The sequence below is a fragment of the Ranitomeya imitator genome, chromosome 1 (assembly GCF_032444005.1).
Source record: "Ranitomeya imitator isolate aRanImi1 chromosome 1, aRanImi1.pri, whole genome shotgun sequence".
In the NCBI taxonomy this organism is placed as follows: Eukaryota; Metazoa; Chordata; class Amphibia; order Anura; family Dendrobatidae; genus Ranitomeya; species Ranitomeya imitator.
The window spans coordinates 892,787,079-892,813,416 of record NC_091282.1 but is presented as its reverse complement, the minus strand read 5'-3'; the positions used below and the strand labels follow the sequence as shown (position 1 = coordinate 892,813,416).

The window sequence follows — 26,338 nt, the reverse complement described above, 5'->3', positions numbered from 1 at the left end:
CGTTCATTGGCCAGCGTCTCTCCCTGCATGACACGCCCCCTTTTTGATCTCCTGCACTTCGCGCCCCGCTCTCTCCCTCGCACTGGGTGTTCGATCATTATAGGAGGGAGTGAGAGGGGCCTGATCCTGCATAATACCGGGCCTGCCTGCAGGGGCCCCCCTCCACCGCTGGGCCCTGGAGCAGTGCCACCAGCAGTGTGTCCGCCCCTGGCTGGGGGCCCCTAGGGCAGTGGGGGCCCTAGGCAGCTGCCTAGTCTGCCTGCCCCTAACGCCGGCCCTGGCTACAGGAATTTCTTAAACCACTATGCCAAATTTGATTTATAGATTCTTATATTTTGTACTTGCCATACTTACTAAAAATTGTTTTTAAATCTTAGGTGAACATCATCCCAATAATTGCAAAAGCAGACACAATTGCCAAAAATGAGTTGCACAAGTTCAAAAGCAAAATTATGAGTGAGCTGGTGAGCAATGGAGTTCAAATCTACCAGTTTCCTACCGATGAAGAGACAGTTGCAGAGATCAACACGACAATGAGCGTAAGTTAAAGTTACAATAATGGTGGTGTTCTTCGACAGTAAGATCTACCCTTCAAATCACACATATGGACATGAAGATCTTGAAAACTAAATCCATCAACACCTTTAAATCTTTTGTTTGTTGCTGCCTTCTGGAGAATACAGTGTTTCAAATCATATTCAAAAGAACAGTTGAGTGCTCCTGAGCCTGTGATTCCTGAGGTTGTTTCCCCACTTAGCACCAGTCTCTTTAGCTTAAAGGGAACCTGTCACCCCGTTTTTTCAGTATGAGATAAAAATACTCTTAAATAGGGCCTGAGCTGTGCGTTACTATAGTGTATTTTGTGTACCCTGATTCCCCACCTATGCTGCCGAAATAACTTGCCAAAGTCGCCGTTTTCTCCTGTCAATCAGGCTGGTCTGGTCAGATGGGCGTGGTGACATCGCTGTTTCTTCCCCCAGATCTTGCATATCTTTCCGTTGGTGGCATAGAGATGCGAACTCGGCTTCAGGAAAATGGCCGCCGCGATCTCCATCTGCGCACGCGCGGCATCCCGCGGCCATTTTCCTGAAGCCCTGGGCAGCAGAGGACTCCATATGCGCACGTGCGGCCTCAGGAAGATGGCCGCCCCCACCGATCACCAGGGAAATAGCGCCGATCGCGCGTTTTTTCTTCGCCTGCGCAGTGGATTCAGAAGTTGGGCATGCGCAAACCACTACGCCACCAACAGAAAGATATGCAAGATCTGGGGGAAGAAACAGCGATGTCATCACGCCCATCTGACCAGACCAGCCTGATTGACAGGCAAAAAAGGCGACTTTGGTAAGTTATTTCGGCAGCATAGGTGGGGAATCAGGGTACACTACATACACTATAGTAACGCACAGCTCAGGCCCTATTTAACAGTATTTATATCTCATACTAAAAAACGGGGTGACAGGTTCCCTTTAATTGATAGTTCACTCTCTGTCTGACGTTAGGAGCCATGTAAGGAAGTCAGGGAGTGACCTATCAGTCCAGCACGTAATCTGCAAATCACAGACTTGCGGTCACGTGGAGACCTCTCAGACTATCTAGCAGAGCCCAATCCTAATAGTGTGTACGTTACATACTATTAGTATTCAGCAAGCTACTCTCACTGAAAGTCTGCCCGGGAGTGGAAAACCCTTTAACCTTTTTGCACAGTATAAATCCTTTCCAATTTACCTGCTTAGAGTAGATGAGGTCAGAGCGTCTGTAGGACATTCTGGAAGCCGTTTCACATATCAGGAGGAGGATATATCAAGTTTTATGCTTCGAAAACTTGTTAAGCTTGGAAGACTTCAACTTAACTGTATTGTTTGTGAAGGGAAAGAAGACCAATATAGTTATTTCCTGTGCACTGTTACCTTATGTGCAGGGTCAGGGGTGCACACAAACAGAAATAAACCAGAAGGTCACAAAGAGACCAGCAAAAACCCTGAAAGCCAAGCCCAAGAGCATTCTGTTCTTTGCAGACCCGCTTTGATTTATAGTCTGAAGTCCAACTGTTACCTACTTTTTTTTACCTGGTTAGTAATTCTAGTCACTTACTTTTTTAAACTTTTCTCCTCTTTTTCCATTGACGTCCCCATTTAATGTTTTGCTGTCTCATTGAGTTTTAGAAAATTGGTGACAATATTTCATATCAACATGTATCTTTAACATGTAATCTTTCCAGTATATCTTTGTTCCAGTGTTCAGAGTCACTTGCTTGCTTTCAGGGAAATGAAATTGTGTCCATAATGTAGACCTCAGCTGCGTGATAACATTTTGGATGTTAACAAAGATAGAATTTTTATAATTATCTTAAGTTAAATTGATCACGTTCCAAAAATATTACCGTCCAGTATCATATATGTATAAATATATTGAAATTATAAATATAAAATTTCATGCGCACTACTTTGTTTTTTTTTTTAGGTACACCTTCCATTTGCAGTCGTGGGAAGTACAGAAGAAGTGAAAATTGGCAACAAAATGGCTAAAGCTAGGCAGTATCCATGGGGTATAGTCCAAGGTAGGTGTCCAAGATTTTAATATTGTGTTCTATCTAAACTAGGCTAGTTCTATCAAATTATAAACTACAGTTGGCGGAACTCACCGATACTGCCGGGTTCAGCCAATAGTCTAATGTGTATGTGGGTGAGTTGAGGATTCGGCATATCTGATTTCTTCCTGCCGATCCCTTTGCTCTCCCTGAGATAAGCCACCATGAGAAATGTCTGGCATCGGCTCTCTCATAGAGAACACTGGAACACTTGGCCGACTTGACCAAGCAAGCAATGTTGTGTATGGGAGAGTCGGCCAAAACAGTTTCCGGCCAAGTGAGATCCATCGTCTGGCCAACTGCCATCTAAGTTGTATGGTTGGCTTATATGGGGGATTGTATGCCCTACTTGCTCCCAGAAATGTTGCTTTTTAAAATGAACGACCCTGTGTTCTTTAGGAAAACCACATAGCCAACTATGGTGGTGTACTCTTTTTTTTTTTTTTTCTTCCTTTTCTTTGCTAATGTTAGAAGTGGATCATCACAGAACCTTTCTCTTTTTATTCAGTGGAGAACGAGAACCACTGTGACTTTGTGAAACTTAGAGAAATGTTGATACGAGTCAACATGGAGGATTTAAGAGAGCAAACTCATGCTCGCCATTATGAGCTGTACAGGCGCTGCAAACTAGAAGAAATGGGATTCAAAGACACAGACCCAGACAGCAAACCTTTCAGGTAAATATGAAAATACATTGACTTAAAGAGAATCTGTCTCCAGTTTTTTTTCCACCTAATCTGAAAGCAGCATAATGTAGAGGCGGAGACTCTGATTCCTGCGATGTGCCACTTACTAGGCTGCTTGATGTGTTTTTAATAAAATCACCTTTTTTTCAGCAGATAATTGTTACTAGAGCACTAGAAAACCTGAGGCCATGTAGTCCTCCATATTCTCTGCATAACTCCACCCCCACCACTGATGCACAGTGAACTCAGAAAGCTGCCAGTTAGTGTTCAAAGCTTATGCAGAGCTCAGCATTCACAGAACTGCGGCAGTTAAACAGGGATTTTATCAAAAATATAATACGCAGCCTTAGTAAGTGATACATCGCTGGAATCAGGTTCTCTATCATTACATTGTGCTGCTCTTAGATTGGGTAATAAAAACCTGGTGGTAGATTCCCTTTAAATATGAACTGGGATTATGTCAACCTTATATAAGGAAGAAGATTAAATATACAGTACATATACAATAAATGAAATAGTAGTTGATTTCATAGGATTTGCTGAGCACTGTCTACCTTGTGTCCATATGTGTGAACTAGTACAGTCTTTGGCTTGGCCTTAGAAATCCATCAGTTATCTCACATTGGCGATCTTTTCTGGTACTGGTAATACAATCCCGTCAGCTGAGCTAGCGGCAGCCCAGATGATTTCCTTCTCCACTTATATAAACAGTAGATTATACGTTGTTTGACCACAGCAGTATTCTGATATGTCTTTCAAGCATTTAAGGAATTTCGGACTGACTTCCTGCATGCCTGAGGCCCCATCTGTCCATATTAGGCTCGGATGGAGATATAGGTCCCGCTTGGATTCTAGCAGTAGTGTGTGAATGTGTATGCTAACAGAATGGTGTGATGTTCAGCAATGCAGTGTTGTAAGAGAATGGGAGTTGTTGCTGGGAAATCTCACCGCTTAGTGTGTGCATCTTATGACTATTTTAAAGGAAAAACCCAAAACTGTTTACATTTTAGATGCTGATTAAGCCTGAAATGTAAACCATATAGGTAAAATGGCGCAGGTTTGATATTGGCTGAACAATTGTCTACCCCTGGTTGACTCTTAATCTTATAAGCTCCCATCATTAGTACCCTTCCAAAATATTTAGAAGTGAGAGTCCTCAGTTGTTGATACCTTTTAATGGCTAACTGAAAAGATGGTAACAAATTGCAAGTTTTCGACACTACACAGGTCTCTTCATCAGGTAAGGACTAAAAGAAATTCTGGAGAATCACATATTTATGCACAACACAGCACAGAAAAAAAAAAAATAAGACAGGTGACATGAAGCAGAATTACCATGAGTGATAAACAGTTATGTTATGTATAAATATGTGATTCTCCAGAATTTCTTTTAGTCCTTGCCTGATGAAGAGACCTGTGTAGTCTCGAAAACTTGCAATTTGTTACCATCTTTTCAGTTAGCCATTAAAAGGTATCAACAACTAAATATTTTTTTCTTTCTACAGACTGAGGCCGGTTTCACACGTCAGTGGCTCCGGTACGTGAGGTGACAGTTTCCTCACATACCGGAGCCACTGACACACGTAGACACATTAAAATCAATGCATCTGTGCAGATGTCATTGATTTTTTGCGGACCGTGTCTCCGTGTGCCAAACACGGAGACATGTCAGTGTTCGTGGGAGCGCACGGATTACACGGACCCATTAAAGTCAATGGGTCCGTGTAAAACACGTACCGCACACGGACAACGTCCGTGTGCAGTCCGTGTGCCGTGCAGGAGACGGCACTACAGTAAGCGCTGTCCCCACACTGGTGCAGTCGATTACAGTCATGAATATGCGGCTCCACCTCCCATAGGGGTGGAGCCGCATATTCATTACTGTAAATGAGCGGCCCCACGTGACCGCTCATACAGTAGAAGGTGTGGCCAGGACATGAAGCAGCGCCAGCGAGGGAGCCGGGTGAGTATTTTAAGAACAGCGGGCAGGCGCACAGGGGGTGGGAGGGGGGTGTGCACATAGATCTTTATTTTAAACACGATTATTCATATCTTTACAGCAAACGCTGCTGCAGGGAAGATATGAATGGCGGCTTCAGCACCAGATGCAGGGGACAGCGCTAAGCTTTAGCGCTGTCTCCTGCACGGTGCGTGTGGTACCCAGTGGGCACACGGGCGGCACACGATAATTCCGGTACCGATTTTTCCGGTACCGGAATTATCTGGACGTATGAGACTGACCTAACACGGTACCAAGATATATATCTTTCCTACAGTACCCTTCCTTTAAGTAGTGTGCCTGTACACGGAATACATTCATAGTGTGCATGTAAAGATAGGTTGTCCCATTTTATCCCAAAGGTTAGAATATAAAACAGGATATCCTGCTCCCACAATTGTGGGAACGTAAAGTCTATGTCACACACCACACTTAGGGTAAGTTCACACAGGGTATTTTTGCTGCTTTTTTTTCAGCAAAACTTGATCATCTTGGCAGGAAAGAAGCTGCTTCAAAAACGCAGGTTTAGGTCCGTTTTTGGTGCGTTTTTTGGTGTGTTTTATTTCTCTTTGTCCAGGCTAATGTCCTTGGATTTTCAGCAGCAAAAACGCAGCCAATAATGATACCTGCGTTTTTGCTGCGTGTTTTTCAACACCCATTCAAGTCAATGGGTGAAAAAACGCAACAAAAATGTTGAAAGAAGTGACATGCTCTATGTGAAAAAAACGCAGCAAAGCACAAAATACTGATCACACAAAAACCAATGTGTGTGCATGAGATTTCTGAAATCTCATAGGCTTTGCTGGTACTGTAAAAAGCAGCTGAAAATTTGCATAAAAAAGCAGCAAAAATACACAGCAAAAACGACCTGTGTGAACTTACTCTTAATGTGCATGGATCTCCTCCTGGTTGCTGTATACTGGGACAACACAATGTAAACACAGCCATATTCTCCGCTGCATTCCTCCAAAACTGCTCTTTTTGAGACTCTTAACACATCAGGATCTGTTTTAATGAATCTTAAAGGAAATCTGTCAGCAGTATTTCACTCCCCAAATACTTATATGTGCATGTAGCTCTTCAAAGACAAGTCCAACAATATCATGGCCAGTCCTTTCTTCCATTACTTAGAAATCAGCGTTTGAATTAATATGAAAAAGAGACTCAAGATCTGAAGCCTCTGTCACTCCAGCTCTATTTCCTTCCCAGCGTCGCCTCTTGCTGCTTTACTGACAGCCTCTATGCTATATGGCTTCGGGCAAAGGAGTAGTCAGTCAAGCAGAAGGAGAAGGTGCTGGGTTGAGAAAAGAGCTGGAGTGACAGAGGCTTCAGATCTACAATAGCTCTTCAACCTCATTTGCGTATCCACTGAAAAGCTGATTTCTCAGTTAACAGAAGAAAGGATTGGCCATGTAAAGGTATTGCACTTGAAATCATGCTAATTGATTACCTTCAAAGGGTTTGTCTGAAACCCCTGTTCAAGAATGCACTTCTCCCCAGGTTGGAGTAGGGGTGTCCTACTGAATGACTGACAGTCTGGACCAGCATTGTTGTACGACTATCCTAAATTGTGCACTCTCCCAAGCTGCTAGCTGAGACAACTTTGCAGTGGCACTGAAGCGTGCCAGTCCCATAACTATTAGCCCGTTCCGATCAGCTTCAGAGCAGCATTCACGAAGAGGGAATTTGTAAGCACTGCGCTCCTTGCATTGGCCACCGCTGATAGACTGCTGCAGTGACAGGTAACCTAAGCAATGAATACTAAATAATGAAATTACCAGTTCCATTCTCGAGAACAGAGGATTTTTAATAAGTAAGTTGCAAAGCTGTGTGTTTTTTTTCCTAGCACTTTGCAACTGTACGCATTTATGATCATGGGAAAACCCCTTTAAAGGAAAATTCTAGGCAAAAGAGTCCAGTGCTCGGCCTGACATTCAGTGCATGAATTCTATGTTCGGGGCTCTTTTAGTTCCCAACTTATGTAACTGCTCAAGCTTGACTTTGTATATCACACTATCAGTTTTGCCTAGAGGGATACTTTAGGTTTTGATTAAAAGGAGAAACATCTTACATGTAGGAAAACTGAAAATCAACTCAACGGCACCAAATAATAAAAAACACACAAGCATCTACCTAACTTGAGACGGCAGCTGTCTAAGGTATTTAGGCACCCACATTTTCAGTAACAAAAAAAGACTTGGTACGTCTGAAGTTTTAAGAGTTCAGCTCTTCCTCACCAACTACGAGGAACAAATGTTTTTTGTTTTTCTTTTTAATTCTATGTGACCAGCCTTCAGGAAACTTATGAAGCAAAGAGGAATGAGTTCCTAGGAGAACTACAGAGGAAGGAGGAAGAAATGCGACAAATGTTTGTCATGAGAGTGAAAGAAAAGGAAGCTGAGCTGAAAGAAGCTGAGAAGGAGGTAAGAGGAGCAGGTTTTTTTTTTTGAGAAATTGCCATATAATTAGTATTAAAATATTTACCTCTTTAATCTTCCAGTGATATTATTGTTAAAGAAACACTACATGAATATTTTTTTTCGGTAAATGTGTGTGAATATATAGTAGTGTGAGTGTATTAATATACTCACCTACCACTGCTTTCTCCGGGATCCAGCTGTGTTCAGCTCCTCTTCTCAGTGACATCACCGCAGCCTAGCATGACCCAGAGAGTCTTCAGAGTGGTGACATCACTGAGAAGAGGAGCAGAACAGAGCTGGATCCCCGGAGAGAGCAGCAGTAGGTGAGTAGATTAATACACTCACACCACATTACAGACACATATACACATATATTTGATGAAAAAATAAATATTCATACGCGTTGTTCTTTAAATTTTGATTTCACAATACAAACTACTAGTAAATAGTTCTGGTTAGTCCTGATGTGACCAGTGTACTTACGGATTTTCAAGCCAATTTTATATAATCCATCCTTACAGGTTTTCCCAAAACTCTCTCTGATATTCAAATTTACATTATATTTGATGACAGGTCAGATTTTTATCAAGAAAAGACACTAGTTGATTCACTTGGTCAAAGAAAATAAAAAATGACTCTTACAATTTTCTCTAGTTTTTACATGTGATCTGTGACTTGTTACGTGTTGAACTTTACATATGTCCATAGCTCCACGAAAAATTTGACTTGCTCAAAAGGACTCACCAAGAGGAGAAAAAGAAGTTGGAAGACAAGAAAAAGGAAATTGAAGACGAAGTGAACATGTTCCAGAAGAAGAAAGCTGCAGCACAACTTCTTCAGTCCCAAGCCCAACAGGCTGGATCTCAGCAAACCAAGAAAGACAAGGACAAGAAAAAGTAAGCAGCCTTGTGTAACTACTCCCCATCTCAACCATTGGCTTTAGGCATGAATGCATCTTCTTGCCATCTACTCATCTTTTTAATGGGAAACTGGTCTTCTCATTTTTTTTTTTAAATTTGTTTTTCTATTTTACAATCTATACGATGGAACCTGAAATGTGTGGTGGCATCCTATAGTACCTGGATGTTTCACCATAAGGTCAAATTTCTATGGGCACAAGCTGGTGTATTGTGTCTTTACAAATCACAAGAATCTTTTATACATGTGTATGTATATGCATGCGTGCGTATGTGTGTGTATATATATATATATATATATATATATATATATATATATATATATATATATGTGTATAAAATGTAGAAATATGAGCTTTGCTGTTATATAGCAGGCTAAATCAAGGCAGTGTTTGTTTGTTTTTTAAATATGCACTTTAATAGAACTATATATATTGGATTTTGTAGACAGAGGTGAGTTGGGGAATTGCATGCTGTAGTGTATAGAAATAGAGCACTGAAGCTGGATTATAGAGGTCTATGAAACTAGTGCCAGAGGGCGCAGATTTGTGGATTCCTTAAAGACACCATGTTCTGGGCGGGGGCAAATAGGAGAGCCGAAAGTGAGAATGATTAGTATAATTCCCATGTTAAGGGCCACATATGCTAATGGTTCTCTATCATGGCCTCACTTATTGGATCATAGCTTAGTTCTGGTAGGATGGTAGCCATTGTTCTTGAACCATCTACCTAAAGCGTTACATTTCATAACTCTTCTTTCGAAATGCTTATTTTGTGCATTTGTAGCTGTTGATTTATACTGCTACATATTTCAATATTTAGTTGATCAGGTAGTTCTCTAAGGGGTTGTCCCTTTTCATGAAATATCCCTTTCTCTGTAATAAAAAAACCGCACTATGCCCACTCTCCCCAGGTCCAGCATTGAGTCTCCACTGCTGGTCCCAGTGTCTGATATTGGCTGCCGTGTTATGTCAATACCGCAGCAGCCAATCACTGAGCTCAGCGGCTCCGAAGGGGGCGTTCTGCTTACACAAGCAGCGCCACCGAGCTCAGTGATTGGCTGCCGCACTGTCAACATAACGTCAGCGCTGTAGCCAATATCAGACCCATGGAGCTGCCGGAGAGACTCTGTTAGACCCCGGGAGGGTGAGTGAAGAACATTTTTTATAACAAAAGACACCTGGGAGCTAGATTTTTCTGAAAGGAGACAACCACTTTAATAAAAAATTGTGTCTCCAAAAGGCCCAACTGAACTTAGAAGACGTAAAATACTTAGTGATGGTGGTAAAACATTAATCCTTATTTTATATTCTTGAGATTAACAACTTTTTTTATTTATTTTGTGTTAGAATTCATTATTTTCTCTTCATGCTGTTTCAAAAGCAGATTACAGATGACCTGTCACCAGGAAAAAAATGACCAGTTTTTGATTTTATTGCATTCCAACTGCTTCTATTTTTTTTTTTATATTTTTTTTATCCGCCATACGATTACAAAGATCTGTGCCTTTTTATTCAGCGCAAATGTTTATGGTCTTTAGCAAGTGGGCGTTGCTCACAGGTTAATAGCGCAGAGAAGCCAAAAGACACTCCTCCCCGAGGAAATCATGTGAGACACTCCCCCGAGGGAATCATGTGAGACACTCCCCCGAGGGAATCATGTGAGACACTCCCCCGAGGGAATCGTGAGACACTCCCATTAGGGAATCGTGAGACACTCCTCCCCGAGAGAATCATGTGAGACATTCCCCCGAGAGAATCATGTGAGACACTCCCCTGAGGGAATCATGTGAGACACTCCCCCGAGGGAATCATGTGAGACACTCCCATGAGGGAATTGTGAGACACTCCCCCGAGGGAATCATGTGAGACACTCCCATGAGGGAATCGTGAGACACTCCTCCCCGAGAGAATCATGTGAGACACTCCCCCGAGAGAATCATGTGAGACACTCCCCCGAGGGAATCATGTGAGGCACTCCCGAGGGAATCATGTGAGACACTCCTCCCCGAGGGAATCATGTGAGACACTCCCCCGAGGGAATCATGTGAGACACTCCCCCGAGGGAGTCATGTGAGACACTCCCCTGAGGGAATCATGTGAGGCACTCCCGAGGGAATCATGTGAGACACTCCCCCAAGGGAGTCATGTGAGACACTCCCCCGAGGGAATCATGTGAGGCACTCCCGAGGGAATCATGTGAGACACTCCTCCCCGAGGGAATCATGTGAGACACGCATCCGAGGGAATCGTGAGACACTCCCATGAGGGAATCGTGAGACACTCCTCCCCGAGGGAATCATGTGAGACACTCCCCCGAGGGAATCATGTGAGACACTCCCCCGAGGGAATCATGTGAGACACTCCCCCGAGGGAATCATGTGAGACACTCCCATGAGGGAATCGTGAGACACTCCTCCCCGAGAGAATCATGTGAGACACTCCCCCGAGGGAATCATGTGAGACACTCCCATGAGGGAATCATGTGAGACACTCCCCCGAGGGAATCATGTGAGACACTCCCCCGAGGGAATCGTGAGACACTCCCCCGAGGGAATCATGTGAGACACTCCCATGAAGGAGTCATGTGAGACACTCCCCTGAGGGAATCATGTGAGACACTCCCCTGAGGGAATGATGTGAGACACTCCCCTGAGGGAATCATGTGAGACACTCCCCTGAAGGAATCATGTGAGACACTCCCCCGAGGGAATCATGTGAGACACTCCCATGAAGGAGTCATGTGAGACACTCCCCTGAGGGAATCATGTGAGACGCGCACCCGAGGGAATCATGTGAGACATTCCCCCGAGTGAATCATGTGAGACATTCCCCCGAGGGAATCATGTGAGACACTCCCCCGAGAGAATCATGTGAGACATGCCCCCTTGGCAAATACCATGAAATTCATCACTCAATAAATAGCCTGTTTTTTCTGGAACCGTTTGGGAGGTTTGATAAGAAAAGCTAATATACTGCTCAAGGGAGCCGCAGGAATAAAATAAAAGCAAAAACTTTTCACTTATGACCCGGTGATAGGTCCACTGCGCAGAAATAATATATGCTACACTTTTATAAGGAAATGCATTACGGGCTTTTCTTGCAAGCGGATGGATTGATTTCTTTGAGCACAATAGGAAATCAGCAATAAGTTAATATAATTGTAAATGCCACACACAAGTAAAGTAATAAATCTGATAACCCCCATTACGTTATAGCTCTGTGTTCACCTTCTGCGGAAATCTCCCGCGGCACAGTATTGGCAAAGGTGACAAGTATCCCGCAGCATTCAGTTTCTGGCCTGAAGCCCTGAATGCAGTATCTATAATTCCTATGGAGATATTTTTACAAAGAAAACATTGCCGTGTGTGGTAGTTGGACCAGAGCCTGAATTCTAATTGATGTGTACGGAGGAGGTCTGCTTGCTAACAATTCCTAATAGTGGTGAGTACAGCCAGCTAATGGGTATTCAGCCGGGCTGGCATTAGCAAATAATAGAATACTAGCGCTTCCATCAGTGAGTTAGTACAGGGATGCCATATGTTAGCAATAATGCTGTGTATTGGGGAGTGAGTATACTTTCCAAGTAGATATGGAATTCTGAAAGTATTGCCAAGAGAGAGCAGACCCTCAAATTCAGTAAAGTTGCTCTCCAGGATACAGCACTGGGGCCTGGCCACCACCTTCATCACACAGGCAGTATACAGCCCTGCAGTCTATGTTGGTGACATCACATCTTATGTTTTGTAGCCAAAACATGAATATATTTAGATGTTCTGGTGTTCACTGAAGTTTACATTTACAATAAAATCGCCAGTAACTTTGTTTTATCTGGTTTTGATTTTTGACAAAGCTGGACTACAACCAAGAATGTCTGGCGGCTTCTTGTTAGAGGAGCTCCAGTGATGTCTGCAGTTTAGATTGCCTGTGAAGTAACTAATATTTCCCATTTCTAAAGAGGCAGTCGCCCTCTAGTGGTTATTTTCTAGTATACCATCTTAAAACCCAAATTGCTAGAAAGGCTTTACATGGGTAAATTCGCTGACAGAGAAATGCTGCTAGGTACTGGAAGCTAGAGCATTAAATACATTTAAAGTGAATTTGTCAGCAGGGATTCAACCCCATCTACCCAAACTATTTTTATGTGCATGTAGCTCTTTCAAAGACCAATCCAGCAATACCTTTTACATAATCAGTCCGTTCCTTCATTACTGAGAAATTAGTGTTAACATTAATATTCAAAGGAGGGTGTAGATCTGAAGCCTCTGTCACTCCAGCTCTATTCCCCGTCCAGCACGGCCTACTCCAACTTGAATGACATCCTCTATGCTATGTGACTTCATGCAACAGAACTGTCAGGCAAGCTGGAGGAGGTGGTGATGTGGGGACATATAAACAGATTCCTTCCTCCTACATGTCAGAATCCCTCTATCATATTTGACTAGTGGTCTGCTCCAATAAGTTGTGGTGAGTTGCCCTGTGTGGTGTGGAAAGGACCACCGCGCACAGAAAATATGGGGGTCCTGACTGCAGGAAGTCCGTTACCTTTGTGGTGTTCAACATGTTGCAGAAACTTTTCTCGTAAACTGGCCTGTACGTTGTGGAAGAGGCATAGCTAAAAGGAATGGCAATGCATGGAAAATCTGCCATGTGTATTCATTTTATTGGATTTTCTGGCCATCACTCCACAGTTTCCAGTTTTCATGCATTGCTTCTAATGTTGTGATCTTATTTTTAATGTTTGAAATAATTGAACTGTCATCATGGTAATAACTGTGTCATCAGTGCACCTATATGCTATATGTATGTGTCCATGTTTACGTGTCAAGCACATTTACCGTATGCCTTGATCTATCAGTATTACAATTTCTGCCTTTCCACAAAGCAGGCATTATTCCCAAAGTATAGACTTGGTTATTTAATGTTTTCTGCAGTCATAATCTGTCTGAAGTAGACTTCACCTAAAGCAAAAAATATTGAGGGTTTTCCTAGCAAAGCAAGTGACAGCATATCCTGTTAAGGGGGTCTGATCACTGGGACCCCAACAATCATGGCGCTATCTAAATTTCTTTGCCCTCACACTGACTCTCCCGTCCAGCTACAATGAACATAGCTGACATTTTCTGTACCGAGCCTAGATTGGAGTGACACTGAAAAAGTACTTAAGGGGCCATTTGTGATTAGTTGGGGTCCCTGCTGTAGTCAGACTCCCATCGGTCAACAGTGGGGTGGTCCGAAAGTAAAACCTGTTTTAATTTTAAATGCCTAATTATTTAATATAATAATCTTATGACTTTTGTAATACACTTTGATTTAAAATTCGCTGTTCTCTCTAACTTCTTTCTTTCTTTATTTTTTTACTACTTCCCAGTGCATGCTGGGATAATCAAACAAAGGGTCATCGGGGGGCAGAGGCACTGCGGTCACTGCCGCAGCCTCTGCCTCCTCCCTGAAATGAAGTATTATCAGTGACGTCATTTTAGGGATTGGGCTTGTCCCTGCTCTACTGAGCATGCATCGCTCGTCAATTCTGGCATATGCTTTTTAGATTTTGTCAGTGGTTTCTGTCAATAGTTTTCCAGTACAATCATCCAAGCTGTCTTCAATCAATTTGCAATGGTAAAAGTTCTCCTTTGAGTTAGATTTTTCTACTGTGTAATCTGCACAGTGACAGTGCACTCTCTACTCTGCTGTGGGCAGAAATAATGTGCCAGCAAGAGAGTGGACTGTCAGTGTGTGTTGTACGGTTACCCGACATCAGACAGTCAAAGCAGCGACCAGCGCCGCCTCCTGAAATGCTGTCACAGAATTGACAAACGATGCTTGCTTAGTAGAGCAATAACTAGCCCAGCCCCTGAAACGGGGGTCACTGATAATGCTTTGTTTTATGGAGGGGGCAGAGGCTGTGACAGTGACCTCAGCCTCTGCCTCCTGATGGTGCTTCCTTTGACTAGACTAGGTTCACAAACGAAGCGTCTTCAGAGGAAGACGTAAAAAATAAAGCAGATAGAGTAGACAGGGAAGAGTAGGGAATTTTTAATTAAAGTGTATTAGAAAAGTGATTAGATTGTTACATTAAATAGATAGGCATTTAGGATTAAAGTAGGTTTTACTTTCGAACCTCCCCTTTAATGCTATTTCTCAGCAATATATCATTATGAGAAAACCCACTTGAGAAGATACTTTGGAGATAAAAACTGCTCTATGTGAAGAGGGCCTTACAGCAAAACTCTTGGTATAAAGTGAATCTTTAGCCTTTTGAGCTTGACAGGTTAACATTAGTTTTATTTGATGAAAAGGTTGTTTTCCTGTATACATTAATGTCCGGTTTCCATAATTAGGACGCCAAGTACATCTCAAAAGATGAACATTGCTTCTCTGGTTGTGTTTTTTTTTTTTTCTTTCTACATCGCCTTTAATTTGCAGTTTTTCATTGCTAATGTGAGTGTTTTGTATGTTTTCTCCCCCCTGTGTGTGTTGTTTTTTTTCTTTTAACTTACAGTGCAAGCTTCACATAAAAGTGTGCCGAGCCAAGGATGTCCCAGCATTCACCTGCTTTTTGCAGTAATATGTCCCTGCCATTTGTGTTCCTCGACACAGATCACTAATTACTCATTTAACGCATCATGTTTGGCTGCCCGTGGGGGAGACTGCGTGCACTCGGACTTTTTGTCTTGTTGCTGGGAAGCGAATGTTGCTGAGCCTGGCCTGCTCAGATGGGCAGCAATGCGTTGCCTATCATAATTGTGCTCCTGCTGGCTAAAATCTGTCTAATCTTCGAAGACCCTGTCTGCATGAATGTAGAACGGACCAGTCACTGCCCAGAACTGTAAACTATGGACAATACCCAGTGGTTACATGTAGTCACCTGACCACCAAGTGTGCACATGGCTACCGTTTAGAGCCTTTTCTTTAATCCAATTCCTGAAGCTTTGAGATTATGTGACCAGATTATGTATTTTCATGTCCAATTTCTCGTGGAATCAGGACGAAATTTGTGTTTATAAACCTTTCTGTTCTCGCCAAGTGCCCAGAATTCCTCCTAGATGCCAGTGTGAACCGTTCCACTTTGCTTTGCACATCTAATTTGCAGAAACCCCATTGACAGCACCACAATAGAAAATGCTTCACACTGGCTAAGAGGTGAGACATAAAACGGCAGCCAAATGCAAAGAGGGTGAAGCCAAACTGACACACGTCACAATGAAGGACGCAGCAGCTCATTCTCCATGTAGCAGCTTGATATCTCTGGTTTGCTCCCAAGCCTCGGACTTTATGGCAGGGGCCCTCTTGTTTGGCAAGGCAACTGGCTTACAAAGCAACAAGACCCTTCCTTATTTTCGAAGTATTACTTAGTTCTAATAAATGTCACTTTTAAGTAACCCTCACCTTTTTTTACTTCCGCGAGCAGGAGATTTCTGTATGTATGTGTGTGAAGGAGCTCTTTCACTCCACACATTGCTTTTCTTTTTATTTTCCACCCTGACCTTCAACGCCCGTCCTGTGTTGGCATACATGGTAAGAAAACTGACTAAACTGTGTCTTGTATTCTCTTTCTATGCGGTTCCTTCCCGGACAGCAGCTTCCCCTTTACGATACATTCCAAGAAGTGGCGACCCATGTTTACCTTTTGACTTCTGGATTCCTTTCTCTCCTGATGCTGTTTTGCCTGATCCCTCTCTGCTCATAGCTAGGTAGCCTCTCTCTTATCTTGTCTGTAAGCTCGCCTGGGTCACGGCTTACCTAATACTGCACTTGCCGCTATGCCCGCGGCTGACCCCTCACTTGCCAGAATGCATCCGATGCGCATCTCTTATGCTTGATATTGCCATGATGGAGCCTATTATTTATTTTTCTTTTTTTTTTTTTTGCACTGCCTAAACATGGCTCTGGGTGGTCTTTAATACAGGATGGACCACTATGCAAGCAGTACCAAGCAGGGGCATTGGGGTTCACGGGTTCAGTGATGGTTGAAGCTTTAGATGACAAATCAGAAACCAGTTTCCTTCCCATTAGTTGTGTCCAGTCACTCATTACGCTGAGGCTCTCCATGTTATGTGTTGTGGTTTTTCTCGTTGTACAGTAAATGTACACTTTTTGTATACTTTCTAATACATGTGCCCACTGCAGTACCATTTTTATATCATTTTTTTTATATTGTTTAAGAATAAAACTTTGATTAATCTCAGGAATTTGAACCAAAGCTATATTTAGTGTTTTTAGTTACTTAGATGGTGAGATTACCAAGGCTGGGGAACCCCAAATGGAGGGAATAATCCCAACCAAATCATTGCATCACATATATTATGTGGCATGAATGCTACACTATATGGCAATGTGTTTACCTTTACATTTAAGCAATTATTTTTTTTGCAATTAAGGGTTTTTTTAATGATGAAAAAAAAAATTTCTAAAGTTTTCCCAAGTTATTGTTTTTTTTCTACCAGCCTTAATTCCGTGACATATCCCTGGGCCATGTTTAGCAGGATACCGCCGCACCTGTATGTCTTTCTTTTTGTGTCTATACTTTTTCCACAGTAGTCCTTGGCTGTGCACGGAGTAAGTGGCTTCCTTCCAATCTGTTTGGATGTGCTTCCCCTGCCCGCATGTAAGTATACCCGAGGTCTGGATTACTAATCTGGATGAATGCTGAGAACGTGGGCTAGCTTGAGCGAGCAGAAAGTAACGTTAACTTTGTTATCTGGCTGCATCAAATATGCATGAGGGCACAGAGACAGGGGCTGACTCTGTTCTAACACTCAGTCAAACAGTTTTTCAGCTTTGCCTTCAAAAGCTAAATGTTTTTATCATTTAAAGATAAAATAAAAAATGTTATATCAGAGGAAAAGAAAATTCTAAAATTCCCCAAATATTAAATTCAGAATAACTTGGTGCCACAATTATACATATGGAAAATGTTTCCTAATCCTTCATCCATCCGTTCTGTCTTTGGGTTACTGACTAGTTTTACCAACAAAAAAAAATCAGTAAACACCCGAGTATTAAATCTGAATTAGGCCAGTATTTGGTCAGTATTTTACATCAGTATCTGTAAGCCAAAATCAGGAGGGGAACAATCAGAGGAAATGTCTAATAGTAACACGTGCACTCTTGGTTTTGGCTTACAAATACTGATGCCAAGTACCGATCATGTGAACTTGGCCTTACTCCTGTTTGTGCTTTGTGTAAAACCACATTCAGATGTCATTATGCAACAGAAATGGTACAAATGTCATCAGTGTTTGATCAGTATGTCATCAGTATTTTTCACAGATGGATAAATATATCACAAAGCTTCTCCTAAACTTTCCAATGTTGCCATCTGTGTGCTGTCCGTGTTTTGTCACAGATCCATAGACTTACATTGTCACTTCTCATCCGTGACACCTGGGAACAAAAAAATAGACATGTGTTTTGCACAGACACACGGTCCATAAAAAAACACGGACATATGAGCAGCCCCATAGACTTTAACAGGTACCTGTCGTATCCTTGAAAAAAATGGATAGAACATGTGCGTTCAACATGGACGTCTGAATCGGGCCTATCTCTTCATTTTAATAAGATGATTGACCCCAAAATAAACACAGTACCTAATATATAAGACACTCAATACTGCATTTAAATAAATACCATAAGAAGTTCAAAGATCCAGTTGGCTCTTCGGACATTTATTCTATTGCATGCTACTCTATATTCAGTATGTGTCCATACCTTCCCCATGCATTGTCTTGGCTCTCCCGTGCAACTGCGCTTGTCCTTGCCTTATTTCTCATCCCCCTTTCCTGCTGCACTGGGGACAGATTCATGGGTCGTCACTAGTGTTGAGCGATACCGTCCGATACTTGAAAGTATCGGTATCGGATAGTATCGGCCGATACCCGAAAAATATCGGATATCGCCGATACCGATATCCGATACCAATACAAGTCAATGGGACATCAAGTATCGGAATGTATCCTCATGGATCCCAGGGTCTGAAGGAGAGAAAACTCTCCTTCAGGCCCTGGGATCCATATTAAAGTGTAAAATAAAGAATTAAAATAAAAAATATTGTTATATTCACCTCTCCGGCGGCCCCTGGACATCAGCGGGAGGATCCGGCGTCCGGCACGGCTTCTTTCTTCAAAATGCGCGCCTTCAGGACCTGTGGAATGACGTCCCGGCTTCTGATTGGTCGCGTGCCGCCCATGTGACCGCCACGCGACCAATCAGAAGCCGCGACGTCATTCCTCAGGTCCTAGAAGGCGCTCATTCTAGGACTTTAGCTGAGGAATGACGTCGCGGCTTCTGATTGGTCGCGTGGCGGTCACATGGGCGGCACGCGACCAATCAGAAGCCGGGACGTCATACCACAGGTCCTAAAGGCGCGCATTTTGAAGAAAGAAGCCGTCCCGGACGCCGGATCCTCCCGCTGATGTCCAGGGGCCGCCGGAGAGGTGAATATAACAATATTTTTTATTTTAATTCTTTATTTTACACTTCCGATACCGATACCCGATATCACAAAAATATCGGATCTCGGTATCGGAATTCCGATACCGCAAGTATCGGCCGATACCCGATACTTGCGGTATCGGAATGCTCAACACTAGTCGTCACATTTTCTCATTGTAAAGATACGTCCATTGTCGTCACCGCATCTTGTTGACCTGTCGTGCATTTGGTTGGGTAGGGTGTATGCCATCTGGAAAGCTTGTGGATGCAATCTAACGCTCGCTGTTTCCTTTTTTTTTTTTAATCCTGAATATGAAGCTGTGAACAGCACTAGGAATAATGTAATGTTATACTTTAATTTTTATATATAAAATATACCATTTGCCTTAAATTGTAGTTTTAGGCTGCCGTCACACTATCAGTATGTGGTCAGTATTTTACATCAGTATGTGTAAGCCAAAACCAGGAGTGGAACAAATAGAGGAAAAGTATAATAGAAACATATGCACCACTTCTGCATTTATCACCCACTCCTGGTTTTGGCTTACAAATACTGAGGTAAAATACTGACCATATACTGCTAGTGTGACGGCAGCCTTAGGAGTTTGAATACCAATGTTGTTGAATATGCCTTTTTTTTTTCCATTGTGAAACATTTTTTTTTTTTTTTACCTTGCATCCAGTGTTAATGCAGTATTCTACGATGCATATTGTAGACACTTGTTATGTGTTTTGAATTTTTAATGGTGTTTGAACATTTCTGTATAAACTATAAAAACTATATAACTTTTTGAATACCATTTTGTATGTTAGACAGAGGACATGAAAATGATGCCAGCACATAAAAATATATACTTTTACCCCACCTTGAGATGTGTTTGTCCTTTTTTATGATTTTGTAAGTATCGCATGTATACATTTCTGCTACAAGAAAAGGTTCACATTAAGGAAAAACTGTAAAGATGAATTCCCCTGGAAAGAATAAATATAAGTATAGTTGTAACATCCATAAACGATATGCAGAATTAAAGAGAATCTGTCGCCAGGTTTTTGCTGCCTAATCTGAAAAAAACATGGTGGAGAGACCCTGACTCCAGCAATGTGTCACTTACTGGGCTGCTTGCAGTAGGTTTGATGAAATTACTGTTTTATGACAAGGAGATTCACTGAAGGACTATTAAACCTGATGTCATGTAGTCCTCCATATTCATGAGCTCTGTATAACCCCGCCCCCTCTGATTGGCATCATTCTGCCTATGCACAGTATCACCATAGACTGCAATAGTACAGCAGAATACCATTGTACCAGTGTTGCTGTACTGGTGACCTTACTCCTCCTTGCATTCTCCCTCTTAAACATTAGGACTGAAGAAAATATCTCACAAACCCAAATTCTTCAATCTGGATGTCTTCTTGTGCAGCTGCGAACTGACGTTTTTAGTTGACTTCACACTAATACAAAGTTGAAGCAGATTCCCATGTGATATTTCAGTTTTTATTTTTTAATACATTTGCAAAAATTACATTTCAGTTTTTTTTTTCAGACAAGATGGGGTGCAGAGTGTACATTAATGAGAAAAAAAGAACTTTTTTTGAATTTATCAAATGGCTGCTATGAAGCAAAGAGTGACAAATGTAAAGGGGTCTGAATACTTTCCGTACCCACTGTAGTTGCTAGTATCTTGCTTCCAGATTTTGGCTACACTTTATTTAAATGTGCTGTTATATGTTCACCATGTCTATCACATCTATTGTATGTTTTCATCGTGTTTTACACATGCACACAGACACATTAACTAGAGAGCACTTGAGTAAAACCTCAAGCCTTACTAAATGGATAGATTTTGTGGTCCTCTTTCTGTTTTCAGGTACCGGTTTTTGGTTTTCAAGTCATTTTTTTAAATGACTGACAATCAGCATTACACAATCTGCCTGCAATACCATTGTTAATGCCCACCATTGACGCCTTAGTAATAGCTGCATAATGAAGTCTTCTTGTCAAAACAATTAGCCCCTTTTGTATTATTGGTCTAAGAGTAGGAAAAAAGAGTTTGAAAAGCTGGGATTGTTTCTGTATTATCTATAGGTCTGTGCCCTAACTTTCCTTCACTAAAAGTTTCTAAAAATTCAATATGTTGAATTTCAAAAATAAATTTCAAATTCAAATAATTGGTAAAGACCACCACAATGTTCAAAGAGGTGTTATAGTAAATGAAAAGGTACAGATAAAGGTAAGTTTCCATGCTACCCTCCCCTTTTTGAAAAGGAATCTGTCATCAGGTGTTTTGCTACCCAATCTGAGAACAGCATGATGTAGAGATAGAGACCCTGATTCCAGTGATGTGTCACTTGATAAAATCACTATTTCATTTGCTGCAGATCTACGAATTCTCAGAATGCTGAGATCTGATTGGCAGCTTTCTGCTTATGCGTAGTGTACACAGAAAGCTGCCAATCAGTATGGGGGCGTGGCTGGACTACCTGGCAGAATGTCTACTAGTCCTGTATTGATAATCTGCTGATAAAAGGATTTTAGAAAAGCTAAACTAAGTAGACTAATAAGTAATACAGCACTGGAATTGGGGTCTCTGTCTCTTAATCATGCAGCTCTCAGATTAGGTAGCAAAAACTTGGTAAAAGATTCCCTTTAAAACTCTGGTCATGAAATGTTTGTGAGGATCCGTATATGTAAAATATATTTATTACCTCTAAAAAGATCATTTGTATTCAGATTTTCTTATATTTAAGACATAAATAATATGAGAATATCTAAGCAAGAAAAAAATAACCTGATACCATGCAGTGCTGCCAGCTAAATATAAGCTTTAAAAAGTTGTGGGTTTTTGTTAACTTAGTGGAAAATCTAGTCAGTGACGCACCAAGAATGTCTTAATGTTATTTTAAAGCAAAACTGCTAGAAAAAAAAATATCTTAAAGACAAGCTGTCATGATGGTCAGCCCCATACGAAACTGCTTATATTGACGTATATTTTGTTGAAAGATAAGCTAATATGATCGTAAAATTATTTATAAAATCAGTCACTTTATCATCAAAAAATCCACGCTTTGATTCACATGCGAATGAGGTCGAAGTGCTTTGGGCGTAATCAGAGCACTTTGTGAGTCTCTGCCTCAATGGCTAAATTTCTTGCCTAGTACCGTTCTTTTTCTGTTTGATTGACAGCTCATTGGCTGAGAAATCAATCAAGTGATCTGTCAATGAAAGCAGAAGAAGGTAAAATGAGAAAATTGGCTTACAAAATCCCCTCATGTAAATTTCTTAGAGTTGTAATCTGAAGATAAATGTTGGCAATAAAATTTAGCCATGATTTAACTGTTGGCCAAAATATATAGTTTTGACTACCGTAATTTGTCCCACGCTCGGCCATCATTTCGTCAATTTTTTGTCTATCAGAGCAGCTACACTCTGTTAAAAATGTGATATGACATGGTTAAGCCTTCAGTTAATATTCTGATATATCGTATGGTCCTGTGCCATCCAGTCTTATAAATTATAAGTGGAGGCAAAAAAACTAATGTCCGTGGTAGGCCTAATGCCATCAACTTTTCACTTAAAATGTCCTAGCTGTTCAAGATAACTAAAACCAAATGAGATCTGGGACAGGACAGTACCAGAAAATGTTTTGCCAGTTACCAATAATTTTTTTAGGGTTTTTTGCCATTTTTTTAAGAACTAAATGCAATTGGTGGGTTTACATTACAAAACACCAAGTGGCTGACATACAGTCTCGGACTGGCCCACTGGGGGACAGGTGAAACCCCCGGTGGGCCCCTATGCAGGCAAAAGCTACTAAGCCCCCAACTTGAGTAGTAGTTGTCCCAATACACTTGATTCACTATGTACAGACAATGGAAGCATCTAATCATTCATTCCACGAACTATCTAGCTTATTACTGTATAGAAGCTTAGGTAAATTTGTGAAAGAGGGTACTGTAGTATTTGAATGTAATTGAACAGAAAGCCCCCAAAGTCAATGTTACTGGTGGCCTCTTGCCACCCCGGTCCAAGACTTCTGATAAGGATGAGCAGATATTAGTACTGTGCACCGTGCTCAATTCCCATAATTCAGTGATAAATTACGTAGAATGCTTTCAATACTAAAAGAAAGGTCATTCTGAAAAAGAAATTAGGCAACCAATGTAAGAATTCTAGCATAAAGTGTAATGACCCCATGCTTTTACTGTTTTTGCCTTTCTTCCATTCAACGCACTGCAGATTGCTTTGCTACGCTGGTGGACCAATTTGTCAATCTCCAGCTAAGCTCTGGAGGCTCATGGTTGGTGTTGCAGATTTTATCTATAATCCTTGTGCTTCAACATTTTTCTCTTTCCTCTTTTCTGTAGCTTCTTCTTTCTATAACCAGCCTGTTGACAGTCCTACACCTTCTCTGTACCGGACAGTAACGGGGCCAGAAGAGCTGCAGTAAGGGTACATACACCCTTTGGAAGATTTGCCTCATGACTTGTGCCATTGTTCTTCCTTACATATACTTTCTGTGGATTACTTGTTCCTGTGTATTGGAGAGTGCATTTGCTTGCTCACTGAAGTATGCCATGGTTGTAAGTTACTGGTAACGTTATGATGCTGTTGTTTTGCGAGACATGTAAAGACCTGTTAGGCAGGTAATGTCCAGAGGCCAAAGATCTGACCCGATCCTAGATTGGTCTAGTCTCTAAAGATGGCAGCAGTACCCAGTAACAGGGAGAATATGTGCCTGCAAATTATCTGGACAATCTAAGCTGACTTTTGTATGGAGTATATCTGTGTGTAAAGTGGCATGTAAACTGTGCTCATGTCCTATGAGCTGCACTAGGCAGTAAACCGTGACGCGTTTCGGTGCAGGTTCGCACTTAAGCCCAGAAATGGTATTTTATTATTTTGGAACTGGTGAGTGACTTCATACTTACCATTATATATCAGAATACACATCATATTATAATTCTGCTATGTGAACAGCAAAGGACATTGTCATTGGAATTTTTCTATTGTTTTCCATAAAATGTTCCCAACCCTGTAAGGGAGTCATCCAGAAGCTTTATGACTACTATAACAATACCTGTGGTGGATGGAAAAACATGTGCACAAACATATCTTGATGGAGGACTATACACTAATTGCAGAGAAATGAACTTTGATCCATTATGCAAATTAGCTTACAAGTACTCCAAATATGATCGTTAGCCAGGCAAGATACCCCAGCTTCCCTCCATAAACCTGTCCAATACTTGCCTCCTTTTTTACTCTATTTGAGGCTTTTAGTGTTCTGATGCCAGTGAAGAGCTATAGCACTTGCTGGGGTTAGGACCGCCCTCTGAGCACTTATAAGCTCATTTGCATAATTATGAATCAACGTTTTCTTCAGTGCTCAGGGCATATGTAGTCACAAATGTATGTTTGCACTTGTGAGTTACTGCCCTGCTCAGTGCTTTTATTGCTTTATAGATAGTCATAAAGCTTCTGGCAAACTCCCTGTAAACTACCTGCCAAATATTAAGGGATATGAATAAGGGAAAGTTTCATGTTTGGTTCAATCATCAATTGTCTTAATATTTTCCATATTTTACTTTGATGAACAAAAAGAGGAAAATTGAATTTAGGCTGTCAAGTGCCCTCTATGTGCTTTCTACATATTCTCAACGGAAGTCAATAGGTTTTTTTTAATGTCGCCCTAAATGCCCTCTATATTACGATATCTACCTTATATGTATTATAATGTTGCTTAAAATGCATTTTTTATCTTGGTCTGCTCGAGAGAGATTTGTACAAGTTACACAATTGTGCTTTTTGTATTTTAGATCAGATTGATAGTTATAGTATGAAATGATAGATTTATTTCATCCCCAGACATTTCTGCAAGTGTCACTCTAAGGATAGTATTGCCAGAGCCTTTAATACTTCCATTACAAGTCTTATATTAGCAAGTAATGGGGTGGAAGCCATTTCTGTGTCATAAATAAAAGTATAAATTATTTTTGGTGTTCGATAAACAAGGTAGATGAACCGAGGTAACTGTTTTATGCCTTCATCCAGATTGGTCTCTTGGTGCGATCTTGTGTGAATAAATGACAAACTATAAAGCAGGGCAGAGCAACAACTACATAACTGTCTGTGGCCATGCTGTATGGGCTGTGGTCGCAGGGAACAGGGTTAATATTGGGACTTAGGTCACTTGGCCTGTACAATTAATAGAAAACTCATCAAACATCAGCTAGTAGTACTGTCGTTAATTTACCGTTGGCTTTATTCCTCATCTGTCAACCCTGTTTATCTCCAAGTGACCCGCACTTAGGCTTACTGAATCCTACAGCATCTTCTGAAAATCAATTTCTCAATATATTCTTAAAGACTCAAATTGCGGTTCTCATAGGAGAGCATAGAGAAAGTGACTTCTGGTCTGCATCTACTTAGGTAGGCAAATTAACATCGGTAATATTTACCTTGTATTACAAACACTCCACACAATACATAGTTTTCTTGGGGCCCGTCTTTAAAGTTGATTGCACAATTTAGCTGTCAGTTTTGCCTCCCAATCTCTGCACACATAGGCTCACTCACCTAAGTGTGCTTGTGTTCTGACAGTAGTAGGCCCATGCCACATGCCTAAGAATGAAATGATGTGATATGTTGAAATATGAAGTCAAGCCCATATAATGATAGCTGTTGGCTGAACGGTTATGTGCCATCTAACTTGCTCAACTGTTCTATACACAGAAACACTAACCAAGCAGTCATTTGTTCTCTATGCAAGAACCTCTGCCAGACATCTCTGCCATCGGCTTATCTCTAGAAACCAAAAGAATCAGCAATCCGAAATTGGACATGCCTACGATCTTCTGTCAAGTGCTCACATACACATTAGACTGTTGGCTGAACCCATCAATATCGATACCATACACATTAGGTGGAAGGCCAGTCCCACTGACATTCATTTATGTGCATAGTCTCCTGTAGTATTAAGCTGCCCAGACTCTGCATGTCATCGTACGGGTTACGGTACATTGGTCAAAATATATAAAGAGATTCTTCCCTAGATGCAAATCTTTTATGCTTATGCCAACTTTAGTATAGTACAGGTTTGTACAAAACCGCCATAATACAACTGTGCAATTAGACAGTTATTTTGTATCTATTTAAAAAGAAATCTCAAGAGATGGGAGGATTTAGTACATTACAAATTATTAGAAACCTTAAAGGGAACCTGTCATGTCCCCAAACACTATTAACCTGCGGATATAGGGTTAATCTGAAAGTCTGGTTACCAGGAGGAAGTG

The 26,338-nt window shown here is 41.3% G+C and overlaps 1 protein-coding gene across 4 annotated transcripts in view; it reads left to right on the top strand.

The window, feature by feature from the left end:
* The window catches only part of SEPTIN11 (septin 11), a 131,256-nt gene extending 105,982 nt beyond the window's left edge, over nucleotides 1-25,274 (top strand). Inside the window, exons 5-10 of one of the 4 annotated variants that reach the window (XM_069743224.1) lie at nucleotides 378-539; nucleotides 2,461-2,557; nucleotides 3,096-3,264; nucleotides 7,563-7,695; nucleotides 8,401-8,588; nucleotides 23,411-25,274. In XM_069743224.1, the coding sequence (XP_069599325.1) occupies nucleotides 378-539; nucleotides 2,461-2,557; nucleotides 3,096-3,264; nucleotides 7,563-7,695; nucleotides 8,401-8,588; nucleotides 23,411-23,426 (765 nt within the window). In that variant the 3' untranslated portion in view covers nucleotides 23,427-25,274. Of the gene's footprint in view, nucleotides 1-377; nucleotides 540-2,460; nucleotides 2,558-3,095; nucleotides 3,265-7,562; nucleotides 7,696-8,400; nucleotides 8,589-15,110; nucleotides 17,450-23,410 lie in introns of those variants that run through there. The other 3 variants (XM_069743220.1, XM_069743222.1, XM_069743221.1) reach the window with 3 other exon arrangements.
* Nucleotides 25,275-26,338: the final 1,064 nt, after the last annotated feature.